General features: G+C 34.8%; 1 protein-coding gene across 1 annotated transcript; it reads left to right on the forward strand.

Annotated features, from left to right (window-relative positions):
• Positions 1–8,824: 8,824 nt before the first annotated feature.
• Positions 8,825–11,335, forward strand: Smp_159400 (phospholipid transport protein; the record flags this gene model as incomplete). The annotated part of the gene is made up of 2 exons (XM_018796050.1): positions 8,825–9,148; positions 10,712–11,335. The coding sequence occupies 2 exons, from the start codon at positions 8,825–8,827 to the stop codon at positions 11,333–11,335; spliced, it is 948 nt and encodes a 315-aa protein (XP_018650301.1).
• Between the last annotated feature and the right edge of the window lie 16,278 nt (positions 11,336–27,613).

The raw sequence follows: 27,613 nt of genomic DNA on the forward strand, positions 1-27,613 counted from the left end.
CGAGATCACCAACAGATATATCTTATTGCAGCCATTAACAACCTTCTGTTTTTCAGCCTACCGAGGGATCCACGTCGATACCTGGCACGTAATCTTCATGTAGTGGTGATCATATTCAATGGCGACTCGACGCCGACTACAGTGTAATGACATCCTTCTGGGCCTCTCATACTACGTTGGAGACTTGAACCAGATTATTATTCAATAATAATATTGGATTTTATCTTTCTCATTATGCCGTTGTTGCCACCACATGCAGAGGAACCTTTTTAACCGATTGAACTCATTTGTGGTGAGTTTCACTGTTTGATGCCAAGTCTTTAATAGATGAATCATATTGAAAACGAAATGAAAATTGTTCTGTAGCTCATTGTTATCAAAATAACTCGACAGCCTGATGCCCATAAGTGTTTAAAATTCAGATAATACTGTGGTTTGATAAAGAGATTCTGTTTACCACCATAAATATGGATCGATCACAAAATTGAACCATCTCACAAATTATTTTCATTGATTTTGATGACGAAGATTAATATCGACACGTCACCTGACCGGAAAGCGGAGGACTTGTAGTGATATTGGTTCCTAAACACACGACCTATGAAGATGAGCGTCTAATTACCTAGAAGGCTTATCCAACATGTCACACACAGAGGAGGTCAACAGTGGTGAAAGCGACAACAAAGAATCGAAATTGCATGGCTCAGCCATATAGGCGTGGTCACTCTGTATAGCCTATTGCTTTTCGAGTTGAATACACTACTACCTACCCAACCTAAATGTGTTCTTCAGACGTATAAGACATTATATGTCTGACTGTCGCGATGGGATGAGTCAGTGTAAACCATGATGTGACTCCACGTAGGCTTTTTTTATTAGATGGTCACATTGTGACAAATCTACAGTTTTGGGGTTAATTCTATCATTGTGGTACCGAAGATAAATGTACCAATACTGAATTTGATCATAATTTTACAGGCTAATTGTTCTGACACAATGTGAAAACATGTTTACGATAGCCTGTCATTAAGGTTTCGCATTGATGGCACTCTCAATTAAATCGTAGAGCGCTATGAACTCCAGAGTCTTCAGAGAGGGCATAAATAATCAAACCTAATGCCTAGGAAAATTGTTGCTCATTCACCAGTGTTATGCGTAAGGACGGTGAGAAGTTTAGTAGCAAAATGCTACTAGGCTTAAACTCCAACGTCTAAAAAAACAAGGTGTTCTATCACTAGTTTCATTCTCAGCTTGAGTAGCTCCCATTATGATCCTATGGTGCTATTGATAGTTGCAGCAGATGCATCTGCAAACGGTGTGGGAGCAGTAATTTCACGCGAACTTCAAAATTGAATGGAAAGAACAGTAATACACGCATCTAGGTCATTCAAATCAGCAGAGAAATACTATAGTCAGATCGAAAAAGAAGCGTTAGCGATTGTTTTTGCTGTACATTGTTTTCACAAAACGCTTTATGTCAGACGTTTTGCCTTGTTGACTGACCACAAATCCTTATTATAAGTTTCGGGCTCGAAGTTTGTAATGTCGGTGAGTTCAGCAAACCGAAAACAGAGGTGGGCGACAACACTCTTAGAACAAACTTTAGATATTCAGTATCATCGGGTAGGAGATTCGGGTCAGTCAGTTAATAATTATTTACCCTGATAGTGATGAAGTTTCGATTCTTGTTGTGACTCCTACTACAGATCATGCAAATGGCAGTTTCATGGATGCAGTGAGATCCCTTTCCGTAACGGCTTGCCAAGTAGCCAGTGCCACAAGGAGGGACTCGACGATTTGATGGATGATTCATCACCTTCAAAATAAATAGACATTGCCCTTAGTCGACGAATTTTGTAAGATCATCAACTTTGATGATCTATGTCAAAATGATTGGGGGCCTACTATAGTTAGACGAGAATGGTGACGAACCAACTAACGCTGAAGTCACACCTCGCGACCGGCTCTTACGTGATTTGAACCATCGACACATCAAAGGATCATGGACGCTATGGAGACTGTACAACACAAAGGACGTTATTACAAGAATATATTAGTTAAGGTACAACCACGGAAGTACAGAAGTGAAAGAACAACCACTGCCGCGTGGGCCAGTCCATGGCATATAATTGATTGATGCGCGTTGACTATCCTTGACCTTGACAGGGATCATGATTGGTTCGATTTTCAGGGACATTTCACTGACCCTACATTATCCCCCGACCAGATTCAACGGCCGTTTGAATTGATGCCAAACATGTTGGGAGTAGTCGCGCGCCGGAGGTTGCCAGACGATTAATATGAATCCTCCGGGTATGCCCGAGCTGTAAGAGAAATGGAAAGGAGGCTGCAGAAACTGATCGGGAAACAACGAGTAATAACACATAACAAGGACGTTGGTTGAATGTTAAGCGATCAACCACAGAAATAATAGAAAAAGAAACATGACATTTTAGAGTTTTATCAAGTCGCGTTGAAAAAGATAGCTCTGACAAGTGGTTGAGTTCCTCAGATGAGAAAAGTTAAGTTTGCCGCAAGAGTAGTGATGTCACAGTGATAGTACGATAAGTGTATTATCAATCGATGCCAATGTTTGTACTGCCATCGGTACAAAGTAGAAAGTCAGTAAGTGTCGTTGACAACTGTTCGTAAGCGTCGATTTCTAGTTATATCCATATTTAACAGACTAACTGTAAGTACAGAAGTATAACCGTGAAGATAAGTCGTGGTTTCCTTGTGCGAAGCTTCTGATCAACTTGTAGTCAGTTTGGAAAAAAATGATAACTGTTGTTACAATCAATAAAGGTCGAAGAAGTACAGATCGAGAGCGAAGGTGGCACGATGAAGTCTCTAAAAGATGATAAACGGTGAGTCCTGCACATGCGTTTGATGAGTGAACCGAAAAATGTCGAAAAGAACATAAGAAACCAAGAGTGTCACTCTGAACTGATGTCAATGATATCGGTGAAAAATGCTGTCAGTGTTGGGGTAGGGACGAATATATGGTTGTCAGTTTGCAGGAGATGAGCTCGACTGCGTAAACCGATGATTCGCGTGAATGAGTGTCGTCAAACCACCAACTGAACTGGACAGGCTTTAGATCGTCGAGTATTTGAACAGCCGATTGATGTGACGAAATCATCTGTTAGATAACAGCCACGTGGAAACAATACTTCATAAGATGAAAAAAATACGACGTCGAATTTGAATAACTACAATAGTTCGAATGTGTTGTAACGTCACATCGAAGTAACATACTTTCGTGTACTGACAATTGTACTGAACGTTCGTTTGGGCATCGTTAATGTAGCAACTGGATGTGTGAAAGCAAACATATACGAAAACTATCGTGGGGTTCGTGGAGAATTTCAGAGGTCGTTTAGATATTTTCCAAACCCGTATTGCATGTGAATAAACCGAAGACGGAATTAAAGTGACTTTCGTGCAATAAGGAAATCGAGCCATGATTTACTGTGTGAGATAACAGCAAACACAAAGCGCATAGTAAACATTAATTTAAATGGTAACCACCAATGTAACTAAAGTTAAGGTTTAGATAACGTGATCGTTTCGTAACAAAGCATATTATCTAGCGGTAAGTGACATCAAGTACGACGAAGTGTCTCATTAAGTTATGGACTAAGATTGACCGTGTACATGAAATACGTTTTTTCGGAATATGTTGACTTACGAGTCATAAATGTACATAGTTTCGACTAAAACGTGACGGCAGTAACAGAATGTATGACTACTCTAAGTGAAAGTAGCCTCGAAATGTTATTAGACATCATAAACGTTATACGAAATTATTTAACACAGTTATGAAACTCGCCTGGGTTACTCTTGCTCCAAAGTCATTGAAATTTGTTGATTAAATTCGTAGATTAACGAAGCGTTGTAGACTGAATTGGTATACGTCCAAATTTAATTTGAGTCAAACACGTAGCATTGCCTGGCGAAACAGTCTAAACAAGATCTAACATTGCAGGAAATTTATAGTTCAAACTCACCGTAAATTTCTAGCATTTGTATCCCCTGATTCGCCGTGGAACTCAGCAATTGGAAATTAGGCAGGCAGTGGTCAAGAAAGTAAAATATTCTAGTAGATAGTTTTTGATAGTAGTTAGTTGATAGTGAATAAGCAGAAAGATGAATTTATAATCGACAGTTTATCTTGTATTGGTTATACAAGTGGATAAGTTGCAAACAGATATGCGTTCGTGTTGCCTTGGGGATATACTTACGAGTGGTTGATATTTTAACAGACATATTACACAGGAGCATTTACATGCTGCTAATGCTTGTTAAAGAACCACGATAGTCGATTATAGTCGTAGTTGATTGATTAGTTCTATCGATTGAACTAATTATTTCAGTTGAAATACTAATCAACATTGATATGAAGCAACGAATGTTCACAGAAACTGATAAAGATAGCCGAAGTCAAAAATGAAAAATAATAAGTATGGAATGCAATAAAAAAGATCATAATGATAGGTTGCGTTATTCGGAGTCTTGCTCACCAGTGTAAGATCGTCAACGTTGATGATCTATGTTGAAGTGATTGGGGGCCTACTAGGGTTAGACGAGAATGGTGACGAACCAACTAACGCTGAAGTCACACCTCGCGACCGGCTCTTACGTGATTTGAACCATCGACACATCAAAGGATCATGGACGCTATGGAGACTGTACAACACAAAGGACGTTATTACAAGAATATATTAGTTAAGGTACAACCACGGAAGTACAGAAGTGAAAGAACAACCACTGCCGCGTGGGCCAGTCCATGGCATATAATTGATTGATGCGCGTTGACTATCCTTGACCTTGACAGGGATCAATGATCTGTTCGATATTCAGTGACATTTCACCGACCTTACAATTTAAACACCTATTTCAGCGACGGCAAGCTCTATGCGCAGTTGGAGAATGCCTTATGTTTGGAGAACATGTGATGAAATCAAAAGAATCACGGAAAAGGGTATTCACACAGTGCCACACAGGACATTCAAGAATAGCCCGAATGAAATCAATTGCACGCAGTTACGCATACTGGCCAAAATGGGTGCTCAGATAGAAGGAATAGTCAAAAAGTGTGAAGAATGTCAGTGCGCGTCGGAAAACCTAACAAAGGTTGAACCAATTAACTGGCTAGAACCAGAACGTTCATGGTCCAGAATACGTTTAGATTTTGGGGGTCCTATAGGCGGAGCATATTGTTCAGCGTTAGTAGATGCACATTCGAAGTGGCCTCAAATCCATTCAGTAGTGCCTCCAACGGCGCAGAACATGTTGAAAGTATTAATGAATACATTTGCGTGCCATGGACTTCCAGAGACTGTGGTCACCAATAATGGGTCCCAATTTAGATCTCGCGAATTCAGTGATTTTTGCAATAGAAATGCTATTGTTCTTATTCGCTCTACACCATACGATCCACAATCTATTGGCCAAGCTGAACGTTTTGTGGACAGATCTAAAAGGGCTGCCTTAAAAGTGAAAGGAGGTGGGGCTGTAAAATTAATTATCCAACGATTACAACTCATATTGAGGAGTACACCTAACAACAGAACGCCACAAAACCTCACTGACGGACGCTCTAGTAGGATGGAAGTTAAGGACAATAAATGATGCAATGAAATTTATTCAAAACCCACATGAAGATTACTTTAAAAACTAAAGGAGTGCCTTCATATCAAAGTTTGTGGAAACAAGCTGAAAGTCCATCGGTGTAGGATCAACCTCAGAAATTGTGTACACTATTTTAGAGTAATCGATTGTTCGTATCCGATACCCTTGGAAGTTTTACCAAATTAATATTTTCGTTGAGGGCTCACAAGGATATCTCCCGACATACTGCTACAGATTCATATACCTAAGTTTGATTCATATACATTATTATTGATTTATACTTATTAGCTTGGGAAATCAAGAGAACATATCTACATTTTATTTACAAACATTTGGATGCATGCCCTAAATTGCTTCCAGGAGGAATATTATTAAATGATGACGACATCGGTTCTGAATGTCTCGTTCATCACAATTTCATATCTATCTAAATTGTATTCAAAAAATTGGTTTAAAGTATTTCTCTAATTTAGACAAAGCAGTAAATTGCCCTCTCAAGGACAACCTCCTTTCGAGGCGGAAATTCAAACTGTCAGTTTTATGTTCTCATGTGGTCAGTGGAGTACGACTTGGGTTTGGAAGAAAGTCTGACAGGAGACGAGTTGTCAGTACTTCATCAGTTTTATGAAAGAATGCTCAGTTGTCCACTTGACATATGCCGATCAAAACGTTATCTTGTTCGTTGGCTGCGCGCTCGCAGTTGGGATGTTGATGAAGCAGAAAAAATGTTGTATTCTCATCTGAAATGGAGAGATGTTCAGAAGGTAATTCTCATGCTTAACATACATCCATACCGTAAATTCATTACCGACTGTTCTTACTTTTCGTGACATTTTCACTAATTTTTCTACCTACATGTGTAACGTTACCTAAACCCTTGACTTTAGGGAAATATTGAGGTATTATTTGAGATCATCAAGGAACTAGTAATTTTCTCTATGGTCAGGATGAGCTTAAGGGAAATGTTCAGGGAAGTTAACCAGATCTTGGCTCACTATTCACCCTTGCTGATTTGCGTTATTGTTAAAGAAACTCTCGCATAGGTGTTCGCTATTTACGTTCAAACATTACTAATTGTAACTTCTTTCAAAAACAATTCCACAACGGTTTTCCGACCAAAATTTGGTCCAGTTTTGCTCGCATAATTCACTTCCACCCGTTATTGCTATAAATTCATGTGTCCAGTATATATGAACACAATGCACAAATACCCCAAAGTAGCGAATAGTATGCCTCACTGATAAAATAAGCTAATGTTTTTTCAATAAAACCGTTATAGTACCCTAGCTTTTGGAATAAACGTTCTTTGACATGTCATATATTTTAACATTTTCCCTTTTCTCTCGCTAACGACCACTACTTGGTTTCAGTGATCAGTTGCCTATAACCACATTCAGTTTCTTATATTTATGCAAGCTATATTGAGAATCACTTCAGCTACCCCAGTGACCTTGTTGATATGTTTACATTTCTTAAGTTGTAACTTCTAGTTTCTTGTGCAAGCGATCGTCAGGTTAATTTACTACACCCAGTTAACTAAATTGAACTTCTGGAGATAATCATACAAGTGTAACAATTATCAAACTCGGTTGCCCTGTCCTGTGTTTTTTGACAAAAGTAAATAAAGATTAGTTGCAAGTCACTACATACCACTGAAACATGATTTTAGCTACGGTGTCTGCGAAAGTCTATAAGCTCAATGAAGATCTAGTTAACCTCATTACTAAGGTCTGTGGTCTCGCATCATTCAGTCTCTAACTAGAAGTTTTTGAGGTAGGTATGACGGAAGGTCATCAGTAAGAATAACTGTTTCGGCAGTTTTCATATCCATTTGACTCATGGATTTATAAACAGCTATTGTAAATCGTTTATCTATGTAAGCTTTTTTATTTCGATTTGCGAGCTGGGAGATGCAAGACTGAAATAATCAAAGTCAATTACGATGGTATGGACTCGTCCAGTTTTGTCCCACTCTAAACTACCATGCTTTTATTACCTTAAAGTCAAACTCTTTCATTACTTTGTAGTATTCCGAATAGTTTTTGCTCTTTTGTCTGTAGCTGTTGACTGCCCGTTTCTTTTTTGTTCCGCTTTATGCTTTATGATATGTTGTTTGGTCGATCACTTCTCATGGTTTACTATGCATCTTTGTGCCATCGGATTCGAAATCTAACTATTATTATTTAAGCCGCAAATTTAATAGCCCGAAATGTCAGTCTAAGCACATATCAAATTATGGATGTCATCTGCCGGTCAACAGAAGTTGATCTCCCTTTCCTTTATTTTATTCCTAATTGCGCTTCATTCGAAGCTCCGCTGTGATTATCATAAAAACAGCTGTAATTTAGTGATTTAAGAGTATAACCGACGGCTGAGTTGGGTGTTCAAATTTCGCCTCATTTATCTAAGTCTGAGCAACTGAGTAGTATCACTTTCACACCGCGAGTACAAGAACCTGTACTTGACTACTAATTAACATTGACACTTGGTTATAATTAATTTTTCAAGTCACTTGTATCCAATCATGCGTTTTGGTTGTTTAGATAATCGAAAAATGTGAGATATTACCTCAGAAAAAGTAAATATATTTTGGCAGACAATATCATACTTAAATACAAAACGCCCACTAGAAAATCTCGCACTGCACCATTGTTTTTTGTAAGTACTATAAATAACAGCTGGAAATCAGTGCGACTAAGTATTCAGAGAGGATTTATTGTGAGCTATCTACCGCCATCAATTACTTCATACTGTCGATGAGAACAAAAATATGGGAAGGCAGCACATTATACAAATAATGTATCCTTCTTGTTCATCTGTAATATCTGGCAAAAGGTTGTGGCTAATATATATAAAACATGTAGATGTAGTCTTTAATGTGACTTAAGGTGATTCAAAATCAGGAATCGTTCCATTACTGTACAAACATCGATCTCTTACTTTAAGTTCACTGAAGACGAAGTAGAATATACTCAGAGGTAATTGTTTTTAATAAACTTATTTAATAATATATAGTTAGATTCAGTTCTTTTCTATAGTTTGCCGTTATTTATAGGTCGATGCATTACTTGATTGCTATGAAATCCCAGGTGTTATACAAAAATACTTTCCCGGAGGATTTTGTGGCGAAGATAAAGAAGGCTGTCCATTGTACTGTGCTCCTGTTGGTCGATTCGACCCAGGTGGCTTCATGAAAGCCACCACACAAGCAGAGTTCATTCAAAGTAGAATCTATTTTATGGAATATATCATACAAAGAGTTTTATATGAAAAATCAAAAGAACATAATCGATGTATTGACCAGCTGACACTTATATTAGACATGAAACATTTAAGTTTGAAACATATGCATCCATCTTGGATCCCTGTATTTTCGGAAATGATGACAATAATGGAAGCAAATTATCCCGAGGTTTTACGTATTTGTTATGTGATTAATGCTCCACCAATATTTGGAACTATATTCAACTTCATTAAACCTCTGTTGAGTAAACTTACACAAGAGAAAATTCATGTAAGTGCTACATTTATTCTAAGACCCAAAGTCATTCTCATCACTTATTTATACAGTAAGCTCGTTTCAGCTGATGTTTCTTAATTAAATTAGATCTAAATTAAAAAGCTGTTTAAGATCGCACTGGAGATTGTGATTGGAATAAATTCAAAACGTTCAGCTTTTGAAGATAAAGTTTTAAAGATATCAGTACTATCAGAAGCCCAACATAGAATAACAGTGTATACAACCATAAATTATAGCATCACATGATCTGAATTCCCGTGATGATATATTAGTAGTGATTTTCTGTAGAATTTTCAGTTAGTTTTCTGGTAAATGTAAATCAGTAGTATAAATATAATTGATAAAGTGCAAATAGCACATATATACCATGAATAACGGCTTACTAGAATAATGGGATGTTCAGTGCTTTTATTGTGGCAATCAATGAATGTATCTATTCTGATAAGGTTGGTTTTCAGTCGTGTTGTCTCAAGTCTCAACCCATTTTTTCCGTTTCAAGATGTAAGTGTTATGTTCTTCGTGTGTTCCGATTAGGTTGTCAGTTTGTCTGCTCTATTCCTTGAAATTTTAGGGACTAAAAATTCAATTCCAGCTTTACACGCCACTGCAAAGTTTCGGGGTTAAGGTATGTTTAACATTTTAAAATAATATCGGTCAATATAAGTCCAAAATATAAACCCTGAATATTTTGTCACTCGTCACTCATTTTCTTAACCGAGTATGTGTACTTTTTGTCTATTTTGACTTTATCTGTGGCACAGTTAATTATTCATGTATTTAACCACATGGAAATTAGTAAAAATGGGTACTAAAATATATACGCACACGCAAAATTTGTGTTAGGACTGGGATACTGTCCATTTGCCCAAACCGAAGCAGATGGTTTTCTTAGGGGGTCACTCCACAAGCCTCTGACCGAGAGACTTAACCCACAAGGTAATGGAACAACGTTAGGAGATGCGGTCCCATGGTAGCCGGTGACCAAAAATAGCTTCACATGCCATTAATTCCCTTAGGATCCTGGAGCCCATGCGTACCATTCGTTTGGAATAGGGGTTTCCTAGCTCTCCTATCTGTATCCTCGGTACCCACCCACTTGGTTTATGCTCCAGACATTTACTTTTCGTCCTCTCGAGTCCGTGAGCGACACCACGACCATCAGATGGCAGTGAGTAGGACTTCCCTGCCAATGGCTGTGTATGCGTTATCATATGAGAGCGTTTCGAAAAGGATGGTAGACTCTTCCTTCTTTCAACCGTACCAGGGGATTTCGAGGTGTGGTACAGTTAAAGGGACAAACTTTAGATTTTTACTTTGAACCACCAAAATGTGCATGTTTCAGAAAACATGTCACTGGTCTTCCACTTTTTTGTTAATTACAGTTTATTTTGACGGCTTTTCGTCTAACAGTTTTGATGTCTAAAATAGACAGTTTGTCACATTTTCTAAAATAAACTCATCGAATAATCTATGGCGTCATTATCTTACAATCTTTTCTGAGCTCATCATTTCATACATGAAACAACTATTAATTTTACGCTAACTTTTCGTTTTTAGGTATTAAAATCGGACTATCGGGCTACTTTACTCCAGGTAATTGACCCAAGTAAATTACCAGCCTGTTATGGTGGGAAAATAACTGATCCTAATGGCGATCCTCAATGTCCATCAAGAATTTCATGGGCTGGCCCCGTCCCTGCTTCTCTGTTTCGTAAAAAGCTATCAGATGATAAGCCGTCTGTGTCCAAACAGTCTGAAGTATCTGAAGAAGTGAAACGTTTTACAGATTGCGGTCGGGATTTGACTATGGTTGAAGTTGGTCCAGCTTCACGTAAAGATATTTCTATTGGAATGGTTGGTGTAGGTGATGAAATTAAATGGTGGCTTTCATGTGAAACACATGACATTGCAGTTGGTCTATTTATGAAAAATTGTATTACAAATAATGGAAAAGTTACAAGTGATTCAAGTACAAGTCCAGATACCTATATCGAAATGATCGCAATGAAACGTATATCATCACATGAAAAAATTGTTCAAGGAACTTTTAGTGTTGAAAACTCGGGTGTATACATCCTTGTATTAGATAATACTTACAGTTGGACAAAATCAAAACGATTATGGTATCATTTAAGTGTAAGTTTATTTAAAGAAGTTCAGAACAGCGACCTATTTGTGTGAATTTCTGTTCTTGTGTGAATCGATTACCTGATGGTAGATCCAAACTATAGCTTAAATTCGGTTTCCACGTTTTTGAGTTCAGTAGCTACTTATTTCTCTCAGACTCTAAGAAGCAGCGTCTTAAAGCCAGGCAAGTCAGAAACTATGGGAAAACATTACCAACCCAATTTGTTAAAGTTTTCATGATAGACATCAGTTAATTTTGCCAATAAATTATGATAGAAAAATGCATAGTCTCTTAAATACTTATAGTAATTATGAAAACTTTCACTTTTCATAGTCAGATTGATTCTTTTTCCTTACATTGGGCCCACATTTGTCGAAAATTAGTGGCAAAGTTACTTTTACAAAACCACATTTCACCGTAATCATGAAGACGGGTTTACTGTGCAGCAGTCCGTTCCGTCCTGCTTTATGGCAGTGAAACATGGCCGATAAGAGTAGAGGATATTAGTAGGCTACTAGTATTCGATCATAGGTGTCTTCGAAGCATTGCTCGTATATCCTGAGACCACCGGGTAAGTAATGCAGTTGTTAGGAAACGGGTACTAGGTAAGGATGGCAAATCGATTGATGAAGTAGTGAAACTTCACCAGTTGAGATGGCTGGGACACGTGTTACGTATGCCCAACCACCAACGTGCAATACTTTATGGTGTAGGAGTAGGTTAGAAGAAAGCTAGGGGCGGCCAGACCAAAACGTGGCACAAATCCATGAAGTCGCTAACAAGTGGACTGAGCCATGTTGGTAGGTGTAGACTACCTGGTTGGGATTCGCGAGATGATAGCAACCGATGGTTAGAAACCTTGAATGACATGGCTCAAAATCGTTTGCATTGGCGAAGGTGCATCCAATCTTTGTGTTCTACCAAATTCTAATCTTCTGAATTCCTCATGTCCCTATCCTTTCTCTCTTTCCAAATTTATTTCACTGTATTATACTCCTTCAATAACATCTTCAAACCCTAATCATTCACATAATGCTTATACTCTTACTACTTCTACCACTATGGGATTTGAATCGACAACTTCATCTCTGTGCTAATGTGGTATGGTATCTCGAACTGATGTACGTACGTATGAAGTTCTACATTGTGACTGACTGACTGACTGACTGTAATCATGAGGATGTATCATTTGAATTACTTTTATTTGCTGTTTTATTGACGTATCAACTAACTACAAAGATAGTTAATTTACTATCACCATCACTTTAAGGACATATATAACATTAGATAACGGTAAATGTTTTTCTAGTCCTTACTTCCTGGTTTCCCATAAATCTGCATATTTTTTTTATAAAGCTTTAATAGCCAGCAGTTGATTTGTTTTAGCTATTTACTTTCCCATACTTTTACATCTGATCATTTCAATCGATGATATGTATCATTTTGAATTTCTAAATAATTATGTCATTTCAGTCATACATAAAATACCCTATATTTTTTAATTGGTTCACAGTTTAACACTCTCTGTAGTTATATTAAGCCTGACTATTAGTATAAGTTAACTTGACTGTATAAAGACCATACAAGGTCGATAACCGTTGTTCAATGATATTGTATATGGAACTAATCATGAAGCAATCTAAATTAGACAAGCATAGAAAGCCTGGAAGCACTGGACAGCTGTTTCGTTCTGTTATCGGAGTTCTGGTGGTAACCAGTGTCCAGTAGAGCTAAACAGTGTTGGATTTGAGGAAGGTACCTATAAAAGACAATAGAAGATGGTCTCACCACATCGTGAATTGATTGAAGTTATACGTTAGTGCCATTGAGTGTCGGCTCAGTAGTCTTGAGGTTAAGCGTTCACACGGAAAACCAAATGTCCTGGGTTTGATCCCCACATGCTGGTTCGTTGACGCACATTGTTAAGAGCCCCATCCTAGGACGAAATGGTCGTCCAGTGGTTCCAGGTTTTCCATGCTAACCTAACACTGGTTCATGATTCCAGTGGAATTTAGCAATCTCCAGGTTAGTTCAATATACGTTGGTTGATCACTGTTCAATTACTAGTGTCATCGTTGTTTAGTCCTTAATGCTCTAGTAACTCGTTCTATCAAATCACATTATAATCAGTAATCTAAGTGGCTGAACACAGTGTGCACTATGCTTTGATGTTAGGTGGTTAGAGATAGTCAAAATCTTGGTCCAAGATCTTACTCTGACAAAATCTAAACATTCAGAATACTCAATTTACCTTGCTTCTTTTTACTGAGGACACCAAATTGCATGATTTTGGAAATAGTTACTATTACTGCCGTTATCAGTGCTATTCATTTCTCCTTGACCTTAGCTGCTACCTTGACGTAATGGTCGGGGTTGCCTATTGTAATAACTCAACCGACCTTTATTGGCTAGAACACATGTTTCTCTAGGTCCTACCATGCCAAGCAGGTTGATTGGAGAACGGTAAGACTAAAAGCAGCTAATTAAGGCCGAAAAGCGAAATCGTACTGGTGACTGTAGAGGTGTGTGACAACAGTAAGTTGTTTCCCTCGGACAACCAGAATCCGCAGCGATGTTGTCTTCTCACAACGGAACGAAGGGTTAGTAAATGTCGACCCTTAAAATGTCACACCTCACCTTACCGCACAGATCTCCGTCTCCTTGGGTAAGGCTTTTTGAAATGCGGTGCTAACACATCAAAATCTCATAAAAAGGCGGTGCACTGCCGGTCTTAAGCAGTTGTTCCTCGGACTCTGCAGTTGCACTCCTAGGTCGTTAAGACCAGCACTGATTCAGCTTCTTTCTCAGGTTCCTTAAGAAGTAATAGCCTTCCACCATGCGGGCAGCCGGAAAGTGATAACCGCCGTCATACCTTTATCAGTACCCGAAATCATCTTGTTGACGAATAAATCCCTCCCTCACTTAATAATTCTTCCATCTCACAGCTAGCCCTTCTTATATATTTTTAACGCAACGTGCTACTGATGCTAGGGATTTGAGTACAAGAAGTGCTATTCCTGGTCTATTGAAACTACTCTCTAAACTACATGTTGCAGCTTTTAGTGTCCGAACCTTGTGTCAGATAGGAAAACAGGGTTTTTTAAAATCTAGGACTGAAGAATTTTACAACATTGATGTATGTTACTTCTCTAAAGCGCGCATACAGGATCCAAGTACGGTCATTCATTTGACATCACCTTATCAATTTAAAGAGTCGGCATGATTTACTCCTCGAGTGTCTGGAGACCCCGCTACTTCTCACAGCCTCGTTGGTATAGGTATGGTATTGAGTTCAAAATCAGAACAGGCTTTGTTGAACTGGATTCCATTAGGCAGTCTCTTATGCACTGTATGACTGAACGAAACGTTAAGAACTCGAAAAGATAGGAGCACACCCTGTTGCTTTTTCGTTGTCTTTGCCTATGCTCCCATTGATTACAGCTCAAATAAAGTTAAAAGTGAATTTTGTAGGAATCTGTCCAACCTACTTCTAAAAGCTAAACGCTCTGATGTAGTAGTGGCAGGTTATTTTAATGCTCAAATAAGTAAAGTAAACCAAACCGAACAGATAATGGTGGTGGTCTGTTGCAACTGTGTTTACAAAACAGTCTATTTTTGGCAAACACCAACTTTAAACATAAGGAGAAACATAATCTGACGCGGATACCTCCACAACTGATTCATCGATGAACTCAAATAAATCACATTGACATTAGCTCATTCTGGAGCACGTGTTTAGATTGGGATCATGCTCTAGTTCGAGCACGCATTTGTCTGCGTCTTACGGGACAGAAAACCTACAGCAAAAAACCCTTAGAGTTCAACTTGGTGATAGAGAAGTTAACAATATATTTCAGGAACAACTAGAGGAGTTAGTCGACTGACTGATCTCTTCAGATAGACCAACATCGACTGCTTTTTAACATATCTACTCAACTCTATTTGATCCATTTTACAAGTCTGATTTCTTTCTTATATTTTATTCTCAATAACACCCATCATTTCTCTGTGTGTTTAGTTGACACTTTCAGGCTGCGGTTGTTTACGATTCATGTGTAGTATAATTATTATTGTTATTATTATTACTATCGGTTAGTATTGTATTGTGGTAGTTTTTTCTTGTTTTAATGACCTAACTCCTACTGTCTTCTTTCCTTACTTTCTACCCTTCTCTATACATATTGTTCAGGTCACCGACAAAGTAGAGGATAATAAAAACAGTTGTACAATGTCAATGCCTTCATCAATAGAATCTTTTAATTCCAATTATAAACAAATCACTGATACACCTGTAAATGATATAACCGTGATCCCAATTCCAGAAGAGAATTATTATGCTTGTCGTATGGAGACTGGTGGAAGTATGGATTTGAATGTTAGTGTTTTATTTCGATTTCTTGTACAAATACTTATTCTACCAAAAATTAAACAACGTCCCAATTAAACTGTTGAAATCAATAAAGTGCACATATGTACACATAACGTTCTAAAATCAGTGAGAAAAAGCCAGCCTAATGAATTAATTACAACTAATTGGTTAAATCAAATAACTACCATTTGAAAGTCTTTCAGTTATCCTGTAATTACCTGTTTTCTAATTTCTTAAAATTTACTAAACATATAAAGAAAAAGAGGATGATTAAGTGTGCGATACACTGCTCATTTCCCTTCTCCCTCTTTTGTAATATTTCTTTTCATTAAAATTGAATAGTTACATATCTCTTTTTCTAGGGGCTATTGTACTGCTAAGTTATATTTCTTACATCAGGGAAATCTCTGGTGAAATGCGAAAAATGGTTAGATAATAAAGAAATAGTTTGGGTATAAGACTTAAAATGTGCCTTTTTTCAAGCTTTCAAATTAGTGCCTCTTAAATCATACTTCTAAATACTGAAAATTACTTTATTGTTACAAGAGTTTCCTAATCTCTTCTGTTTCCTTATTTTCTTGTTAATATCTGAGAGTTGATTCTTTGTTACTCGAAAAATATCATTTATTGAATAATTTCTGTATTTTGTTTACTACCTTTTTAAAAAAAATTAAATATGCTGTGAATGGTTGTTTAAAGTAAATATGTGACATGAATTAGTGGATTTCCAATTGAAATTAGTCAAAGAATCTGTATGAATTCGGGAGAATATTTAACAGGTGTTTCATTTTAGTTTCGATGCTTTTTTGGGATTCTAGTCATTATCATGTTTCTCGAGAGTGGATGGCCTAGTAGTGTGAACATCCAACTTCCAACCGTTGTATCACTTCAATCTCGTGTTTCGGTTTGAACAATCAAACAGTATTGCAAATTAATGTTACGTAAACTTGTATTTGATCACTGAGTTGTACAAAATCTAATTAAGTCTTTTCAAATTAAATCTAAAACTAAATTTCCAAGGTGAATAAATAACCACTTGCTTAAGTAAAAGAATTTCGATTGTTTACGATTTTTCGGGATTAAAAATACCCAACAGGATGGTGCTTGTTTATCAGTCTTGGAGAACCCCAGATTTTCCAGCCTGTTTAATAGATTATGATAAACAGTGACTATTTTTCAGTAGTTGTTGTATTGCATCAACACTATTACGTAATTTACCGTTAAGTTCCATGTCCAAACTTTTTTTCGTAGTTCATATTTAGGTGTTGTTAAAACGACGGTTTATTCACCAGAACACTTTTGTCGGTCTCGAACTCTGGTACATATACTTAGTTTTGGGCAGTTTCTATACACCTAAGAAGATCAATTTATTCAATTTGTAAATGTATTAAACTTTGAACTATATTTTTGTGGTTTCTTTGAACGATTAAAGTAAAATATACTGCGGAAATTGTTTAATTCTAGTGTAGCTTTCATTAAAAAAATGACTTTAGTAGATAACTATTAGGGACGAGAGATTGAATCCAAGGTCTTTGGGTCTCATACCAATCGTGATGCCTTTAGAACACTGATTGGAAGCCATTATGCTCCACCTTGCCAACTTCAGTCAGTTTTCAACATCAGACAACAAACATTCAGTGTTATCGGTAACATCTATCTAACTGTCGTCTTAGGCTCCAACAGCTATTACCTGTCAAGAGAACTTCAGAAATCCATCTCAAAGTTAGTTACTAGTGATTACACAATTATTACTATTACTAATACATTATTGTTTGCGGAGATTGTTCATTTTGAATTTAGTTTTCACTGCAGACTGATATTCAGTCATTTACCATTAAAGCTATGAAAAGTAAACAAGTGTCAGGTTGTGAGCACTCAATCCTGAATTTGTCGAGTGAGTACTTTTTTTAGTTTCTAGTACAGTTATTATTAAAAAACTGTAATTTATTTGAATAATACGTTTGTAATATACTTCTAGATTTCTACCAAACGATTAATATTTTTATCAGACACAATTTATCGCTTATTTCACCTTTTCTATAATATGTTCAAGAAATGTTTTTTTCTTCATCAGCGGGTATCGTTTATCAATTTGGTCTGAAAACATTTAAGTATATACGGGCTGGTACTCAATAGTCTATTCTTCATAGTCTGTTTCTGTTTTTTAAATAATCACTTATTGGAACTAGTGTAACAAATTTAGAAACTAGTTACCCTTATGGTACAAATTCAATATATACTGTGTTTCCTATATTCTCTATTGATGAGTCGTTTTCTGTAAATAAACTTTTGACAAACTTTCAAACTGACAGTTAACTTATATTTTGATATTGTTCACTATTCAATTGTTCATGGAATAGACACGCGAGAAATATTGAAATTTTATAAGATTCATGTGAAATATGGTGAGACATTCCTTTTCATTATATCAGGTCCAACATAGTTTTATGCACAATTCTGTTTGATGTATATTTCAGAATAATATAAGGCATGTTATTGTTATTATTACTATTCACTTCATTGTTTAAATAACAAGAACTTAATTCAATATTCATTTATTCAACGTAAAACTATCAATATTACTGAAATAGTTCATCCAGGTAGCAAATGTGTTTTTCACAAAAAGTCATATGAGATAAGCCAAACCTCAGCAACTAGATCTTGCATAACTTATTTTCGAATATATACTTTACAACACGAATTGCTCCTAGTTAGACATTCATTTGAAACCAACGTGCGCCGGACATGTGTTTCATCTTTGTTTAGAAATCTTCAACTGTGAAACCTACCCTTCGTCTCAGATTCAACTTAGTTGTTGACGTCATCCTGTCGAAATACATTTGCCACACCATGCCATATTTGATGGTACATATGTGAAATTATTCAACGAAAAACTATGAATTCTGACCACATCGTAGGACGGGTTTTTTCGAATAGTGACTGACGCCTTGGATTGCTGAAATACATTTGAAAAATGTACTGTCTAAACAATTTCAGAACTATAACACTTTGCATAATATGCCCTCTACATTCAATATTCTTATCTATGTCGAGCTGATCATGTCTGTTAAATGGCATGAATTCTGTAATTATTATTGTCAGAACATATTATTATATTAATTGATGGTTTTTTGTGTACCGAAGATTTTCTTTGACTTGAGTCAAGGTTTCATGAGATGACTCTTCAATATAGAAGCATCACAACCGACACATTCTAATCTTTAGACGAAATTCTGTGTTGAGGATCTTATTCTTTATAGAAACTAAAGCATTTCGGATGGTGTTAGTTGTTTTGTAGTATATTTTAATTTTGTATTGTTTTAAGACTTTTTGGGGTTCTGTTGTACTATGACAGTATGGAAAAACTACAGTGCCAATCCATGATATTTCATTCAAATTATTAATTAACAGTAAATCGCCTCGTTTTATTGGATTTTTAATGATCTTCATACGAAAATTATTAAATCTGAAGATGTTAATTTTATGCCTCTGCTCCTTTTGTTTACCATCTTCAGATGTAATAGCCTTGTTTGTTTGTTCAAAGAGATTTAGGTTCATAGAGATTTTTGCACTCAATGGATGTGCTGAATTAAAGTCAATGTAATGATTGGAATGTGCAGGTTTTTGGTAGATAATCGGGTTCAGAGCTCCGTTTAGATTTCTTATTAAGCAATCTGAAAACGATAACTCACCTTGTTCATTTTGATCCTCGTAATTAAATTCTGTGTGGGTTGAGAACGTATTGGTCAGTTTAGAAAAAGTTCGTAAGAGAGTTTTTATCATGACAACAAAAGTATCATCCACATATCCGGCCTAAATTCATGGTTTAATTTCATCGGTAAAAATATTTGATTTTTTATGTGACATAAGCAGGTTGGCTTCAATCGGGGACACGATGGGTCTCATTATGACTTCGTTTGTTTGCTTGTATAACGTCATGTCATAATTTCAGTTATGTTGATTTTGCATTATTTTGATGATCACAATTTCTAATATTCTGTTATGTCAGGTTTTCTATTCCCCATTTCTTAACCTCTAATTCAAAATCTTTGTTAAAAATTGTTTTATAAACTCTGAAAAATTTATACTAGTTTTTCATTTTTTTTTGTTGGGATTGCTTAATAAGTGTTATATCCCAAAGAGAATTATGAATGGTAACTTTTGTGGACCAATATGATACGCATATTTCCTATTGTATAATTGTTAAGTAACTAAACTATTCATATTCGTGTCCCTCTTATTATAAGCTTCATTTTGACCCATAGACTATTATTATACGATTTACCATTCCTGTGTTATCTCTAGTCCATTAATTACTGTTCCCCCTATTCACAGCCAAATTTGGCCAAATCTTGTACAAATGTTATTTTCTATTTTATGGTACGATGTGGTCTGTTTGATTGGCATATAAACCCAGTATGTTTGAGAGTAATGATTCATATTGCAGAGGTTGTTATTGGTGTTCTGGACTTAACTGGCTGGGCTAGGCAGATAGCAGAACTGACAAGTACTCTAGACTGCTCGTACGGGTTTTGTGTGTCATTGGTCTGATCAATAAATCGCTGCTCTCTAATAGGCGGGTACAAGATAATAACAATTGCCCGTACAAGTTATAACAATAAGTGATGTCAGTTTTTTTGTTGCTTCTATTAAACATATTTATCATCACATTCTTTAAATTTGATTGTTCTTTCTGAAATATTCATTTATGTTATAAATAATCAATCATTATAGATGATGATGATGATAAATTCGTTCACTTATTTTTGTCTACTTTGATTAATCTAGTTATCCTGACCTAATCAACACTTTTCTCTAGTTCACCTGATGCCATGAAGTATATATATATATATATATATATATATATATATATATATATATATAGAAAGAATAGTGAATATAATTTATTCCAAGTTATAAATAGTTAAAGCGGATCCATGAAATAAAAATAATAAATTCATATTTTTTCTACCAATAATTGTGTAATTATTGATTTTTTTTAAAAATATATTTTTTTTCATTGTTTTTTGAAAAATGAAGCATATTGAATGAACAATATTCTGCTGTACAATGTTCAATGATTTTTGTTTTTGTTTACCATCGTATGTACTTTGGTATATATATATATATATATATATATATATATATATATTACATTACTTAATTCAATATTGTTTCATTCCTATCATGATATACTATTGACTAATAATAAACATTATTTATTTATTATAAGTGCTATTAGGAACTTGAGTGAACATACTTGTAATATACAAACATATTTATACAATTAGTCTAAATACATTTATAAACCGGTAAGAAAAAAAAATACTAAAGTCATATCACCTATGAATGAATGAATGAAAAGTAATCAATACATACTAGCACAACAATAGGACATATTTACACAAAAAATATACAAACTTTGAGATATCATTTATCAAAACAATATCTATATACGGAATTAAGAAAAAAAAAAGAGAAAGATTAATATCTCATAAATTTATTAGTTAAATCATATATAGTTGTAACCATAGTACTTATATAAAAATAGAGTAGACATGTTATAGATTATTCTTTATTGGTTGAAAATTTATGAATAGTAATCATAATGATAATTTCCTTGTCCAATACTAAAAATTTTATTACAGAGAAAAAAATGCCCACCACCAATTATGTAATATTTCAAGAAATATCATTTTAATCTACATTCTGATTGTAGTTACTTCAAAATTGTAGTAGAACTGGATTTTAACGACAACCCTGAATGACTGTTCAGCCAATCAGAAAAGATTTAAGTTATAAAGCAGTTTATAATCGAAATTAATTAAATTAAGATGAATAAAGAGTTTCAGCATAATCAATAAATGAGTGGAGGTGAGAACGGTATGTCCCAATAGAGCCAGGAGCTAAGTTTAGGTGCTAAGATTATGGTTTTCACCACAAATTCACACCAACTGTAATTCAAGAATGTTTTGTCGCAATGTGGTTGAGTTAATTTGGCGGAAAAATTCAAGATGCACTATCTTACTAGTCAGGATTTTCACGAAATGATATCACCTATAATTATAGAGCCACAACATAGGTAAATATATTTTAGCAGCCTAAACCTCACATCTAGTACGTCCAATGTGTAATAGGTATCTTAAAACTGGACATAGTCAATTTTCACCTAGCTCTAATTAAGACGTATGCTACCGTCCTGTGAGTTCTAAATTTCGGCCAAAGTAAGGTGGGCGCTATCTTTATTCTTATCGGTTCCCTAAATATTGTTATCTGCCACTCATCCAACAATCACGAAAGTTCCTCACTAATTTAGCTGCTAAAACTATTTTCTTCATCCATTAAATGATGAATATGATGTAGTTGTCTCCTGTTTCTTCTAAGGTTAGACAATGAGATGCATACGCCAACAACTTTGGTGTTTCTGTTTGGGGTTCCTATTACTTAGCATAGCAGTAAATTGTGTACTTTTTATTAGATTAATAGCAGCTCTCCCATAATCAATTTCAATTACGGTTAATTTACGTTAAGCTCTTTTATTAACTTAGCAGACAATGTTATTAAAAAAGTAACAATTCATCTATGTCTTTGTACTATAATTATTATTATCCTGTCTGTATAAACATGTACACTAAGTCACATGACAGCCTACGCCCATCTCTCTCCAGCTTAAATGTTGATAGCTTAAATATCATCCGGTGAATCATTCTCTTTCCATGTATATATGTACTTGAATCCTATTACTAGCCTTTGCTTTGCCTTTGTGTACCCTTATGCTATTTGACTATAAATTTGCCTCTGTATTCTCTCGCACATACACATTCGCCTCTCTGATTGAAATTCGCTCGATTTGCTTATAGCTTTGTTATCCATGCTACTCGCTCATAAACTGTAGTTGCCGCTTCTGATTTCAAACACCGTTGAGATTTATATTATAACTGTTATCGAGGTGGTTGATTAACGAAACTAAGCTACTAGAGATTGGGTGAGTGTATAAGGTTAACATTCATAGTTATCCAGTTAAAAAAAATTAAACGTCAATGTTAACTGGTATATTTGTTGACTTGCAGTGATAGGTATCCCAAATGTTTCAATAGGTAACTAATCAAAATATGAGTCGTTGATTATTTCTTAATTACAATTATGATTACTCAAAAGTACAGTTCCTTAAACTACATTTACATACAGTATCTAAAGTATGTGTAATAATGAGTGTATTATGATGTTTGAATCATTAAATAAATTTTCGTCTACCATCGGTGTTTGTTTACTTCTTTTCATTGAGCCGTATCAGTTATTTTTCAGTCATAATAATCGTGGGATTTATTGAAAACTCAAAAAAAGATAACTAAACAACCGTTTCATTCCATCTTTCCATATTTTCCTAATGTTTTCACTATGATTCAACATAGGGCCTAATTCAAGTTATTCAGTTCTTACAATGAGCACAATATTTAAATGTTCACATGTGAAGGTCGATGAAACAAAACAAAATAGCAATTTAATTGTTTTTATTATGATTTGTACACTATACATTGAGTCGAATTTATTGAGGTGTGACTGTTACCTTTACTACGAAAATAGAACTATCGACACTAAATATATTGAAAAACTAAACAACACTTGGAAGATATATATCAGCATGCGTACCATAGTAACAAATTGGAAAAAGATGTGAATTACACGAAGTTTCTACAATGTAGGGTGTTACAATAGTATCTGGATATGAAAGGTCATAGTAGTAATTTTTACCATAGCAATACCAACAAGGCGAAATAAATTTGAGTCAAGTCAGACAATTTTCCTGTTGATGAAATTTAGTGGCAAAAAATTGTCTTCAGTATTTACACAAACAAAAGAAATCCATAATAACTCACTCTTCTATTTTAGTTGCACGTGGCCTCTGTAAGCTGTCACCATGTTTTATCGGTATCTTACCAAAATTACTAGTGACACAACAAACTGTTGGTCAGATGTGAAAGAATTCTAATAGCTCACTTCTATCTAAACTTTGTGCTAATGATTATACTGTCTAAAACGCTAATAGAAGCTTCAAAGTTGAACCACTCAACTCAGAGAATTCAAACTCCTGAAATACAAAACTTCACCGTCATTTACTTCATTTAATTATGAAAATTTCTATTATATTGAGAATAGATTGTTTTTATACATCGAAAAATGATTTCGTTGAAAAAAGGATTCATTGCTTTAGACTCACATAATGTTATCTACTACCAATATAAATCTTTGGTCACTGTCTCAGTGATTGAGAGGTTAAGCGTCCACGTGAAAGACCGAAGGTCCTGGGTTTGATTCTTAGTGGCGGGATCGTGGGAGTCCCATACTAGGACGAGACAGCTATCCAGTGGTTAATGAGATAATTTAAGAATAAAACTAAAATCATTCCAGTTAATAATTGCAAACAGAATGATAGATAAGAAGTCTTTTTTTTAAAATTACTCTTTAATCTTTGATCTTATTCGTTTTAAGATAAGTGTTTGTGCTGTTCAGTAGTTTGAATAAAGTACTTATGTTGAAGTATGGTATTATGTGAATATATATAAATAATAATAATAAAAATCAAATATGAAATATTATCTGGATTTTGGAAAATTTTTTCAAGTAGATTATGGATGTCGTCACAAACTGGTATCAATTAGCAAAGTAATAAAAATCGTGGAATAATAGGCAAATGTTTTATCCAGCATTCGCATCCTTTAAAAGTGGGTAACTAGGAGTTAACATGCTATTGCTCAGCATAATAATCCTAAACAACACTGTCTGAATTGGGACAATTAGCTACTGATGATATTCGGCAAGCACAAACGTATATCGCAAATCGATTTAAGTTGATGATATAAAGATATTTTATTTATCATGGAACATTATTCTTCTAGTTTGACCTATTGATAAGTCTTAGGTGATCATTACTTAAGAGTTGCTATCTAGTACCCTTTGACTTTCAACATTTTTCAAAATAATGAAAGTTCGTGACAAAAATTTTCTTTACATTCAAATAATCTTTTTGAATCATACCCACCCAAACAATAGATTAACTAGTTCAAATCACCGTTCATTATGATACTGTAATGCCTCATCACTTTTTACAAACTCATGCTATTAAATGTCAATTAAATTGGACATCATAAGTAATACTCTATTATTAAAAGTTTTATTCGTGTATTTATTTATAAGTTTGGAAAATCGAAGTTTAGATTTCAGCCTGAAATTAATATATTCAGTCTCATTACATTTGTATCATCAACATGTTGTTTAGGTAATATCATTTATTCAGATTATTTATGAGGATATTTGTAATTTACCTAATTCTGTGGTTGGAAAACCGCTTGTTGCATTTTATGTTTCTTACTTTCACTAATAATATGTCTACTGATCTCGTCACTATATTTTACACGCAGTAGATGAACCATGGAAATTCTCACCATCCTTAACGTAGAATTAAAGCACCAGATACACCTTGCTTAAAAGCAATGACTAAAACATAACATGTATACGGCATTTACTCTTAATCTCATAACTTCGAACATAATCTAATTTTAAGTTACTTGATCTAGTATTCATATGACTAATAGATAGATGGAATTCGATAAAGGCTAAAGACTTTATTATCACGACATCGATTATCACTGTGGACATCTAATGTCAGCATCTCAAGCCTACAGTAAGTCGAGTATCTTAACGGTGATGTCTTTGCTTGTGATACGAGGTGAGACTGACTTTAATCTCACAGCCATCATTTGTTACGCTTTGCTCACTAGTATGGATTATCATAATACCTAGGTTAGGTGCTTAAAGCATATTACCTCCAGACTGCCCATTTATGGACAATATAAAGCTGGATGGGTAATACTTTTAATAATTCTTATTTACAACTCACATGATTATAAAATCAGGTTACCGAAATAGATCATATCGCAATTTAAGAATTTTACTAGGATACCTAAGTAAAATACTTTGTTTACGTAACTAAATAACCAATTTAAAGATAAGTAATTGTAACCTTTGATTTGCAAGATCTAAAAATAACTACTGAGTTAAAAGAGAACTTACAGTTAGTATTACATACAACTACCATGAAACTTTACAATATGATATTTTTAATATGGTATTATTACGGAAAACAACGTCTCCAAACTTTCGGAAACAATAAAAAATATAGAAAAAACCTTTGTTGTTAGGTAAGTCTACCTTAGACAGAGTATCCTGGATACGCACATCTATCAAACCTGAATAATCAACCATTCAACAATATACTTAAGAAAAACATTAAATTTTGATTATACTAGTAGGTATCTTACAAAACTGACTTGACCAATAGGACTCAATTAAGACAAATGACTTAATAAATATGACATAGGTCACTACTCAGTGATCACATGATGTAAATTCAAACATTTATTGGTAATAACAAGAAAATGATTACTAATATTTTAATGATGATCAATTATTCAAACAGAGAAAAAGTATTATAAGAAAAGGTGACTAGCAGTGGAATCCAGAATGTGTGTTTCGTCCTATTCGGGACTTGTCAGATGGATGTACCTGCATCCCAAATGTGGTGTTCACTCCAAGACTTTAGGCAATATTTAGGCAGTCCACACAGAATGCACATATGTCAATAACAGACTGATCAACTTCAGTCCTAAACATCAATGGGAAGTTTTAAACAAACAATACAAAGAAAAATGTGTTGTCTTAATTTTTACTGAAATCTAAATAAAAAAGAAATACATCAAAAGATTTATTTCTTACTAGTTTACAAATGTCTTGATATCGATTCGTTAATTATACATTCACCAATTTACTTATTCTTTAATGTATACGCTAAAAAGAAAGGTTTATTTGTTCACAATTTGTTTGCCATCATTCTTCTATTGTGTTCATCTAATCCAGTGTAGTTGAGTTAACTTGTGGTGGAAACGGGTTAAAAAGATGAAATTGGGTAGTGTTGGAAGTTACACGTACTCATTAAATAGTTGATTAACAAGTTGTTTTGTTTTTCTATATCATCGTAATGATGAGCATTCATTTAAATTATTAATTAGTGTAACATCATTTGCTTTACGTAAATTATAAATAATAATAATAGATCTATTATTTGAGTAGTTGTTTTAGATTGAATGGATACAATCAGTAAACGTTTTGCGTCTGAAATATAGAAAAACAATACAACAGAAAACTATGCAAATGACTAATCTTTATGGTACTTTTATTCATGATTTGAGAAACTGAGTGAATTTTTCATGAAGTCTATCTTTGATATATAAAACAATAACATTATTGGTATTATTTCATTATTGTTATTAAGGGATACAATAATTTACATTATTAATCATATGCATAATGAAAGAAGAGTATTCAAAAAGTGTTTATTCGATAGCTTTTTATTTATGCTTGTTAGAAACAAACTAAACCTAATTGGTAAGTGGATTTAGGTACTCATGTAGATGGCGTCGAGTCTCGATTGACTCTGATCACCACTACAGTAAGATTACGCGCCCGAAAACGACTTGGTTCCTTTGATAGCTTGCAAACCAGAAGGCTGTAAATGGTCTAGATAAAGTATATTTATTGGCGATCTCGTGGTATCGAAAGAATACCGAGACGTGCGAACGAGTACAGGCAATAAGGGCAGAGCTTAAGGAAGTTCGAGCGAACAAGGTGGACAACCGAACGAAAAGTGACTTTGATACAGTTAAACAAAAACGAGTACAGTAAAACAATCACTGGTACAATTGGTTATAATAATTGTTTCCATTATACCAATCGTGTTCTCGTCGAGAAAAGCAGGTCACTACACTCAGAAACAATGACCAAAATTAAAGGTAAGCATTAGAAGAAAGGGATTAAGTACTCAAAATAGAACTAAAGTAAACAATTAAATGAATTTTGCCGAAACTTAAGATTACATTTTGATAACTGCAGGAAAAATAAGAAATAA

The sequence above is a fragment of the Schistosoma mansoni genome, chromosome 2, assembly GCF_000237925.1.
Source record: "Schistosoma mansoni strain Puerto Rico chromosome 2, complete genome".
Lineage (NCBI taxonomy): Eukaryota > Metazoa > Platyhelminthes > Trematoda > Strigeidida > Schistosomatidae > Schistosoma > Schistosoma mansoni.